The sequence below is a fragment of the Macadamia integrifolia genome, unplaced genomic scaffold (assembly GCF_013358625.1).
Source record: "Macadamia integrifolia cultivar HAES 741 unplaced genomic scaffold, SCU_Mint_v3 scaffold3320, whole genome shotgun sequence".
In the NCBI taxonomy this organism is placed as follows: Eukaryota; Viridiplantae; Streptophyta; class Magnoliopsida; order Proteales; family Proteaceae; genus Macadamia; species Macadamia integrifolia.
Window position 1 is genome coordinate 1 of NW_024869394.1, and position 11,483 is coordinate 11,483.

An 11,483-nucleotide genomic window follows, 5' to 3' on the forward strand; every position below is an offset into this window, starting at 1 on the left:
CCCAGCATTGCATACCAGATGATCCACTGGAAATCAAAACATTTGATCAAATAATGAATCAAAATAGAAAATCAAAATTGCAGATGCGGTGGGAAAACAATAATTCCAAATCGGGTGTTAATAGTCTGATGTGAAGGCTATAAGGATTTGGGCACCTTCTCTTTAATGGCTAACTTTTAAGGATGAGTTCTACCCGAGTCTCAATTAATACTTACATCGGCCAAAATGGTTCACAGCTTCATCAATGAATCGCTTGCATTGATCAACTATCGACACATCTGCAGGAATAACTAACACATCAGGGGAACCAAGATGTCTAGCCCTCTCTGCAACTGTAGTAAGGCTGTCCTCTCTTCTTGCAACAAGGACTAGATATGCACCTTTCTTCGCATATTCATATGCCAGATACTGCAAATCAATAGAATGGAAAGGAGATAATACACAATCACAAGAAAGATTCTCTTTTTTTTTTTTTTGGGGGTAGAAAGGATAAATCTATTCAAAAACATAAATTTTAAATTTCTAAAGAAACAGGATTCGTATATCTCTAATCATAACTGATTCATGAGGAACAAAAATTGAAACTAACCTCTCCAATACCTGAAGATGCACCAGTGATGAGTACTACTTTTCCCCTCATTTTCTCAGGGAAGAGATTTCTGAATATAAAATTGATGAACTTGAAAACGAAGAGAAAAGGTAGAATGAGAAAAATAAAAACTACCGTGATTGGGGGAATCACTAAGTTCAGTAGATTCTGAATCAATCCCATGGCTCTATTACAACAAAATCAGAGACTGGGGGGGAAAGAGATCCTGCCCTTAATTTTTGGAGTTCTAGAGTTAATGGATAACAAAGGGATCCTTTGGCTCTATATAGTCTTGCAGTGCCTCCAAGCCTTCTGCCATAGATAGAGGGGCATTGTTCAGGCCTTCTTGTTTTTAAGTTAATAGCTTTTGGGCCGGAAGGGGACTCTTCTTCCTCCTTCGTTAGCAGTTTTAGATCATCCTTGAAAATAGGGAAGGAAGAAGGGTTCACAGCTTCGTCCTTGTGCTTCATATAGCAGGTGGTTTAGGTTTAAACGGTTTTGTGGTTTGGTGGTATGGTGTTCTGGCAATAAGGGTTTAAAGTAAAAAAAGCAACTTCATCTACAACCATTGGATATAATGAGGACAAATGTCATTCATTGGTGAAGAATTTGTTAAGTTTGTTTCAAAATTTTGATCCGTTTTGAAAATTGACCCGATCCGACATATTTTGGTGGCGATCCGAATGGAAATTTTTCTGAGATTTGTGATGGAAGCAGAGGGCTTGGGTTGGAGCCCATCACTGATCTCGTATGGGGGTGTGGAGGCATAGCCCCCGCGGTATGATTCGACCGTGACCCGATGGGTCGACCCACGATTTTGGAGTATATATATAATGTACTGTTGCTTGTTGAGAAAGTCATTGTATTCTAGGGTTTTCACGCAGCTAGGGTTTCAGGGCGAGTTTTTCCTCGCCGCTGCTAAGGTGTAATCTCTTTTCTGCATAGTGAATCATCTTCTTTTTCGCCCAAGGACGTAGCACACCACCCTGGTGTGTGAACCTCGTTAAATCTCTGTGTCGTATGAATCTATTGTCTCTTTATTATTCGTGTTTCTTGGTGTTTGATCTGACAGAATTAATGAAAAATTTATAAATCAAGAATTGAAAACAAGCCAAATCCAAGTTATTTGTCCCTGAGCGTGTCTCGTGTACTTACTTGCACGAGGACCAATGAAAATATAACTGAAAGCATCAATATGCTAAACATTTCCACCCTTCATAGGGTTTGGGAGATCAATGTGCCTACCGAGCACAGCCCCTTCACTTCCTGACAGTCTTTTTTTCTCATATTCTTATTCTATTCAATATCGTCTTTCCATATAAAGTTCTTTTCTTTGTTTATTCCTTCCATGCATAAACTTCGAATTTCTACCGAGAAAAAAAATGTGTAACCGGACAGTACGAAGTGAAGTCAGAGAACGGCAGTTTGCCTTTACCCCAACAATACTCAGAATGCGAAATGGTCAGCCCCTCATCTTTTCAATTCTCCACCTCAGTTCCAGTTCCATTATTTAGTATCTTCCTCATCTTCTTCTTCCCTTAGTTCCATTATAAGCTCATAATTTTTATTTTTCTACTCCTATTTAATCACAGTGATTATGCTTAAGATGCGTTAATATATCAGATCTGTTGATGCTCCTCAATAAGATTCTAATGATTTTAGCAAAACCCATCTTCTTCTTTCCCCTTTTTTTATTTATTTTATTTATTTATTTTTTTTTTTTTTTTTTTTTTTTTTTTTTATTTTTTTTTTATTTTTTAATTTTTTTTTTTAAATCAATCTTGTGTAGCGGTTTGATTAATTGATTCCAACAAATATTTTGTGTATTATTTTGATTTACAACCATGAATAATGCTACCAGTGTAATTAAGGTGTAGAAGACAAAAACCGATCAGCCAAGGCAGGAGTTGATCGACTGGTAGCACCAAGCAAATCTCCTAGATGAGTGACTAGGTCTTTATCGTGGCAGATCCCCTATGCCAACTCGGAAGGCCACTCGCCAAGTGGGATGGGTAACTACGTTGAGCCCTCTGCCGATCTATTCAAAGTCTGAAACAACACCATCAAGAGATACTCTCTAAAAAAAGGGGAAACTGATCGAGCCTAACCCGTGTATCACAAGACATGGAGTAAATCTAGGAAGGACATCCGTTATAATAACCTTCCCTCATAAGGAAAGGAATCTCCCCATATCTTCCGAGATATGGCCAACATGGAAATGCTTTCATAACAAAAATGATCTTCAAAATCACTCTCCCGTTATAACTCTTACCAGATTTAGACTCCTACCTACAATGGACAATTTCCAAATCGGGACTCTTTGTGGGCACCGCCATCTCCAATTATAAAAACCCAGGTGAACCCCTTTTCAAAAGACCGATCTTTTTCCATTCTAAATCGGAAATATCTGTTTAAAGGTCTGTCTTAGGCATCGGAGAGTCACCAACCTAACGCTCACTCTCTAGTGTTTGTTTCACTTTACAAGACTCGAATGAAGCCTAGGACAATTTCTAGCCACAACAAATATAATCCAACATGCATGGCACCATGCAAAAGGATGTCTTACGTGGTGGGAGGGTATGAGTTATAGTGGGTAACATTATTGTATGTATGTAGTGGGAAAAGTTATTGTATGGAAAGTTATGTGCGAAGCTAGGTTCAAATCCTCTGTGGTGAGGGATGAGTGGTAGTGAGGTCCAACGGCTAGGAGGGCCCCGGTATGCACCCCAGCCATTGGATCTTCACTACCTCACCGCAAAGGTTTTTTATGCATGTGAAGCTAGTAACGGTCAGCAGTTAGTAGTAGTAATGTGAGAATGACAACAATATCTCACTAAAAAAAATGGCAATAATGAAATACAAAGGAGATAACCAGTTTCTTCGCCATTGCAGCTACTCTTCTTGTTAAGTAAAATAAGTCTAAAAAATATAACTTGAGGAAGGGAATCTAACCCAAAGATTAAGTTATTAGTTTGACATCATCTAATGGTATATAAAGACACATCTAAGGTTTGAGATAACCGGTATACGTCTATAATTCTTTTAACTTTGAACATCTCAACATCTTCTTTGATAACCAAGTGAAGTCTCTTTGACGGGCTTTATTACCTTTTTTTTTTTTTTTTTCCAAAGGCTTTCTTACCCCATTGAGAGGTGGAAAGATCTTTAACAACATCCTTAAATACAATGAGGATGTGCTACTTACCTATTTACCTATTCACCTATAAAATCTATAAAAAGAATCTTCACCTGATCCATGAGCATCCAACATCTCATAGTTTCAGCAATCTCTCTCTCAAGTCTCATGTCTCAAGTGGGGCTTGGCATGGTACGGTATAGCAAGCGGGAAATCCATTCAACCAACTCAGGGCAGAAGATCCTCAAGAGGTAAAGCATATTATACAACCATGGCTCTGTGATGTATTTGTCTCCACGGCATGCCTCCGTCACAATAGCCTTTGCACAGTCACTTGCACTCTCAATTGGAATTCCATTTCCTCCAACCACCTATTCATGAATACCCAATCGACATAATTGATATGAATCCTAAGAAAGAAGACAAAAGAGACTTAGCTAATTTAAGTGAGTTTTTACCTTTTTTATTCCTTCATCAACTTCAACTTCAACTTCAACTTCCCCTGTCTTGGTTAGCTGTTTGCCTTGAGTAATCTCTGATTCTACAAAACCAGGACTAATTACCACTATCGAAATCTCCGGGGCTAGTTCGATTCTCAGATTGTCGTAGAAGTGTATTAATGCAGCTTTGGTTGCCTGAAATATAACAATGGCAAAAGGGATTCAGTTAAAAGAGAAAGAAGTGTAAGGAAAACAGAGGATGAGTTGATGCCACTTTCTTACTCCATTTACATTTCCTCTTGGTAGAATCATCCACCCAGCATTCACAATGATCTTGCCTCTGTACCTTTTAAGGTGAGGAATTGCAAAATAAGTGGAATAGATTGATCCCTAGAAGTTTACATCCTACACACAGTCCAAACTGTCAATAAATAATACAAAAGCCTCCCACTTAACTTGCAGAAAGAACCTGATGAACATTGGCAAGAATAGGGATGAGAATACCATCAAAGGTAAAAACTTTGTAACATCAGGTATATCTTCGAATGCGCAATAGCTACCAATCCCAGCATTGCATACCAGATGATCCACTGGAAATGAAAACGATCTGATAAAGTAATGAATCAAAACAGAACACCAAAATTGCAGATGCAGTGGGAATCGGGAAAGAAATAAATCTCAAATTGGATGTGAATAGCCCAATGTAAAGGCTTATAAGGATTTGGGCACCCTCTCTTTAATGGCTAACTTTTAAGGATAAGTTCTACCCGAGTCCCAATACTTACATCAGCCAAAATGTTTCACAGCTTCATCAATGAATCGCTTGCATTGATCAACTAGTGACACATCTGCAGCAACAACTAACACATCAGGGGAACCAAGACGACCAGCCTTCTCTGCAACTTTCCTAAGTCTCTCCTCTCTTCTCGTGACAAGGACTAGATATGCTCCTTTCTTTGCATATTCATATGCCAGATGCTGCAAATCAATGGAATAGAAAGGAGATAATACACAATCACAAAAAAGTTTCTCTTTTTATTTTCTTTTCTTTTTCCCCCCTGTTTTGGGTATAAAGTTTAAATCTGTTCAAAAACATAATTTCAAATTTCTGAAGAAGCAGGATTTTTATATCTCTAATGATAACTGATTCACAAGGATCAAAAATTAAAACTAACCTCGCCAATACCTGAAGATGCACCAGTGATGAGAACAACTTTTCTCCTCATTTTCTCAGGGAAAAGATCTTTGAAAATAAAATTGATGAACTTGAAAACGAAGAGAAAAGTTAGAATGAGAAAAATAAAAACTACAGTGATTGGGGCAATCAGTAAGTTCAGCAGATTCTGAATCAATTCCATGGCTCTAATACAACAAAAGCAGAGACTAGAGGGGAAAGAGATCCTGCCCTACCTTTGGAGTACTAGAGTTAATGGGTAACGAAGGGATCTTTTGGTTCTATATAGTCTTGCAATGCATCTAAGCCTTATCCCATAGACCACTCTAAAGACTTACCTAAAAGAAGTTATTTCTACTAATAACAATAGATAGGATCTTACCATACAATCATTGAATCATAAAATTAAACTATAAGGGTCGACGCATACCGTTCACCATCGACTGTGAAGAATTTACCGCCATTATATTCTTCCTGTATTTTTATTCCTGCAATCCCAATCACGAACACAATGGATCTTCTAGGTTTCTCCCACTAGTTCTCTTAATGCTCTCTTGATGATGGAACCAATAATGAGATTGACGTTAGAGTAGAAGGAGGACCTAGAGTCCTATTAAATAAAGTTTTACACCATCCTATCAAGGTGTGCAAATAGGGTAGGACTCTTTTTCCTAATTTGACGAGGAGTGGGTTTCCTATTTGGAATCTAATTCTATAAGATTAGTATCGATCAATTACCTAATTGGTATATGGGACAATAATAGAGAATATTCTAGAGAATATTCTTACAATCTCCCACTTGAACCATATGACCACATAATTATAATCTCAAACATAATTTGGACTATAACATCATACTGCAGTATTTGAAAGTAAACCCATCAACTTTATATCATAATCATAATACCATATTTGAACAAAATTACTAATGTGGATCATGGCGGTTATACATCATATAATGACATATTCCCTTCCATAGTCACAACACTAATAACTTCATCCAAAACAGGTGCAAAAGTAGGGAATATACTAGAAAAATCTATAACTAAATGGTCCAACATAATATCTCACATATATTGAATAAAATGTTTACACATAATAATAGAGTGAGAAATATTCAAAAACAACAAATATCATGATCATTTAAATAAATAAGTAAAAAAAAATGTCTAACATAATATGACAATTACATCAAACTTTACATAAACCCATGTCCATTACAAGATCTGTAAAGTGTTTAGGCACTAATGCCTTGGTCATAGGATCTGTAATCATTATCACTTCTAACCAATCAGATGTTCTGTAAGTAAGCATGTACTCCCTAGTCCCCTTTAAATACCTCGTCACCTTCTTTGCTGCAACCCAATGATCCATGCCAGAATTACTCACATATCTGCCTAACATACCAACAGCAAAACTAATGTCTGGATGAGTACAAGTCATTGCATACATAAGACTCCTTACTGCGGAAGAATAGGGAATATCCTTCATTTGTGCTCTTTCCAGATCATTCTTTGGGCATTGATTTAGACTGAACTTATCTCCTTTGATAATGGGGAAAACACCTGATTTGCAATTCATCATGCCATATCTTTCCAAAACTTTGTTAATATAGGTTTTCTGTGATAGCCCAAGTATGCGACGAGATCTATCACTAAATATCTCAATGCCGATAACGAAAGAAGCTAAACCCATATCTTTCATTTTAAAGTTCTTAGAAAGAAAAGTCTTTGTATCACTCAACAAACCAAAATCATTACTAGCAAGTAAAATATCATCCACATATAAGACTAGAAATATAAATTTACTCCCACTAAGTTTCAGATATATACACCTATCAAAGGTGTTTTCAACAAATCCGAAGGAAACAATGATATGGTTAAATTTAATATACCACTGTCTGGAAGCTTGTTTAAGTCCGTATATGGATTTCTTTAGTTTGCATACTAGATTTTCTTTTTCTTGATCACTAAATCCCTTAGGTTGGTTCATGTAGACTTCCTTATCTAAATCCCCATTCAAGAATACAGTTTTCACATCCATTTGGTCAAGTTCTAGATCATAATGCGCTACTAATGCCAATATAATTCTCAGAGAATCCTTCTTAGAGACAAGAGAGAAGGTTTCATGGTAATCAATGCCTTCTTTTTGAGTGAATCCCTTTGCAACTAGTCTAGCTTTATGTCTCTCAATATTATCCTTCGAGTCGTGTTTGATTTTAAATACCCATTTACAACCAATCGCCTTAAAGCCAGTTGGTAATTAAACGAGATCCCAGACATCATTGTCACTCATGGACTTCATCTCATCTTTCATGGCATCTACCCATTTAAGAGAATCATTATTGTTTATGGCTTGTGAAAATGTTGATGGGTCATTCTTGATTTCAATATCAAACTCTGATTCTTAGAGATATACTATATAGTCATCAGGAATAGCAGACCTTCGAACCCTTTGAGGTCTTTCTTGAATTTTCAGTTGAGAAATATTCATAGTATTATTAGTGGTAACTACATCATGGAGTGATACATCTTCAATAATTTATTGTTTCATAGGATCATTTTCAATAGTTACCTGTGGGACAACATCATCATGATGAATATGTACATCTTCTATAGTTTGTTGTTCCACTAGATCATTAGGAACAATCACCCGTGGAACAACAATGTTATCACAATGTACATAAGTCAGTAAAGAAATTTGATGTTCTTCAAATACCACATTACGTGGTTTCTCACTCCCACTAATGTTACCATCCTCTAAGAATCTAGCAGTTCGAGTTTCCACAATTCTGGTATTGTGTGTTGGTGCATAAAACCTGTAACCCTTTGACCACTGATAATAACTAATAAAGTAACAACTTATGGTTTTAGGGTCAAGTTTTCTTTCATGTGGATTGTATAATCTAGCTTCAACAGGAAAGCCCCATACATGTAAATGCCATAAATTAGGTTTACTTTCATTTCATAACTCGTAAGGAGTTTTAGGAACTGACTTACTAGGAATCCGGTTCAAGATATACACAGTTGCTTTTAATGCTTCGCTCCACAAGAATTCAGGCAATGAGGAGTTGCTCATCATGCTACGTACCATATCTGTGATGGTACGATTGCGTCTTTTTGCAACCCCATTTTGTTCAGGTGTACTAGGAGTTATATATTCGAGGGTTATATCCTTCAACTTAAGAAATCGGGCAAATGGTCCTTCAGTTTGCCCTACAACAGTATGTCTACCATAATATTCACCCCCTCTATCAGATATCATAGTTTTAATATTTCTATCTAACTTATTTTAGACTTCAGCACAAAATATTTCAAAAGCATTTAAAGCATCAGATTTTTCTTTTAATAAGTAGACATAACAATATCATGAGTAATCATCAATGAAGGTAATAAAATATTTTTCACCAATTATACAAAGATCAAAATGGCCACAAATGTCAGTGTGTATCAATTTCAGAAGTGAATTGGTCCTTTTGGCAGTAATTTTATTTGTCTTAGATTGCTTACCTTTGATGCAATCTATACAAGTGGTGAAATCAGTGAAGTCTAGATTTGACAATATTTGATGCTTCACTAACCTCTCCATTCTAGGTCTATAAATATGACCTAAACATCTATGCCATAGGGATGAAGAATCATCATTGTTGGATTTACACTTTGATCCAACACATGCAGTGCAAGAATGGATTTAGAAAAATTAGAATCCAAATTAATTTTATAAAGACTATCACATAAATATCCAGTGCAAACTAGATTGGTGTCTTTAAAAACGTCTACAGCTTTATAACCAAAATTAAACTTAAAACCTTCACAATCAAGTCTCGATAATAAACTAAATTTCTAGAAATAGAAGGAACATAAAGAGTATCCATAAGGTCCAACTGGAATCCGGTGTCCAAAATGAGTCTATAAGTGCCGATGGATCAAACTTCAGACTCTTCCTGGTTTCCCATGTAGACGACGCTTTCACTTTGATTTGGTTTCCGGGTTGTAAGAAAGTCCTGCATAGAATTAGAAATATGAATAGTTGCTCCTGAATTAATCCATCAAGTATTACAAGGAACATCAACAAGATTGGTTTGAAAACATACTAGGATAGAATCATTACCCTTCTTTTCGAACCAAGTCTTGCCCACTTTCTTACAGAAGAAACACTTCAACTTGTCAGTTTTCTTTTCTTTGTCATCAGACTTTGGATTGGAGGCTTTCTTTGATGTATTGTTCTTTTTAAAATTTCTTCTCTTCCTTTTATTCTGGTTGGATACAAAATTGACCTTGTGGCCTCGCTCGTCATTCAATCTCCTTTCCTCTTGGACGCACATACTCTGAAGTTCATTCAGAGTCCACTAATCTTTATTTATATTGTAGTGGATCTTGAATGCTCCAAAACGAGGAGGAAGTGAAGTCAAAATGATTTGGACAAGACAACCTTCATTCATTATCAATTCGAGTGGTTTTAGTTGTGCACAGATACTTACCATTTCAGAGATATGGTCCCCTATCCCATTATTACCAGTATATTTCATTGTTACTAGTTTGATCATCAAAGTCCCAGCCAAAGATTTATCAGCAGTAGCAAAACGGTTCTCTACATTGATTAGGTATTCTTTTGCATTTTCAGAAGTTGGTATGGAGCTTTTGATAGTATTGCTAATCGTCTTCTTGATATATAAAAGGCAAAGACGGTTGGAATGCTCCCACCAATTATGTAATGTAACCTCATCATCAATGCTCTCATCAGTGAGAGCAGCAGGTTTCTCATTACGCAAGGCATAATCATGATCCATGGCAGCAAGGTAATAAATAAGTTCTTCATGCCAGACATTAAAGTTTGATCCATTCAGAAGTGGCACGTTATTTCGAAATAGGGATAGGTGTTGAACCTATGAATAAGAGTAAATAATACATGCATATCAATCATCATGCTTTGAGTTTAGTAATAGAATATTAAAATTTTAGAAAAGTAGCCTATTGCATCATTATAATCTATTCTGTGGGATCGAGATTGTAACATGCTAATAGTTTACTTTACATTAGATGGAAGACATCATTAGGGTAAAATATTTAAGTCATCAAAATGGTCAAATAAGATGTATACCTGTGGATATTCCCATCACATTTAACTGTTAAACTATCATATATAGATCAATGCAGTCAATCAAGAATGTATACCTACGGATATTCTCATTCTATCTTGACCGTTACATAACGATCATCATAAGACCCTAAAGTTTGAAATTTAAATTAAATATGTGATACGATTATGTTTAAAGCTAACATATATAATTATTGTGATCAAGAAAAATGTGTACCTATAGATACTTCCATTCAACTTAATCACATAATCATTAATGCCCCAAACACATTTAAAATTGAGAATAATACACTTTCAATTTAAATTTAACATAGATTGTCATCCAAACATCATAGGTATTCTAAAATAATGCATAAAGACATAGACAACATCTATTTCTATCTATTTCTACAATAAAAATATTCTAATAAAACATAGAAATTCAGTTAGTAATATAGAGTATAAGTAGAAATAGATGTACAATCCATGAAATATGTACAAACGTAAGTAGAGAGTACAAAGAAACCATATCTATTATGATTAGAATCAGAAATAAGGCATAAAGAGAATATGGGCTTACATAATGGGTTTGTTTCATTAAATCCTATAATATGGGCTTTCATAATGGGTTTAGTTTATTAAACCCCATATATGGTTTTTTATTTTTTTTAAGTAGGGTGCCACAAACCCAAAACCCTAAATTACATTATACAAAATAAACATTTGGGTAAAGTATAACAAATAAACCATAATTTACAATTAGAGTTTAAATCTTTTCAATACTTGTGAGTCCCATACAAATAACATAAATAAGATTTTACAATTGTTCGTATAATATTGGTCATGAATCATATGGATTAATATCAAAATTAATATAATTCATCCCATTCAAGTCGATCTGATTAATCGGATCATACAAATATAATATGGATCGAGTACTATCATGAACAATAATTAGCACTGTTTATGAACAGTGTCGTGAATAGTATCGGCACTGTTCATGAACAATGCCGTGAACAATATCGGCACTATTCATAAATAATGCCATGAATAGTATCGACGCTAATG

The 11,483-nt window shown here is 35.5% G+C and overlaps 1 protein-coding gene and 1 pseudogene across 1 annotated transcript; both read right to left on the reverse strand.

Annotated features, from left to right (window-relative positions):
* Window positions 1–6: 6 nt before the first annotated feature.
* LOC122068005 (11-beta-hydroxysteroid dehydrogenase-like 3) lies at window positions 7–1,059 on the reverse strand (the record flags this gene model as incomplete). The annotated part of the gene is made up of 3 exons (XM_042631827.1): window positions 590–1,059; window positions 216–408; window positions 7–26 (listed from the first exon to the last, which is right to left on the reverse strand). Coding segments are annotated over exons 1-3 (396 nt in total), but the record flags the coding sequence as incomplete, so codon positions are not given.
* Window positions 1,060–3,898: 2,839 nt separating this feature from the next.
* Window positions 3,899–5,523, reverse strand: LOC122068006 (annotated as a pseudogene).
* Window positions 5,524–11,483: the final 5,960 nt, after the last annotated feature.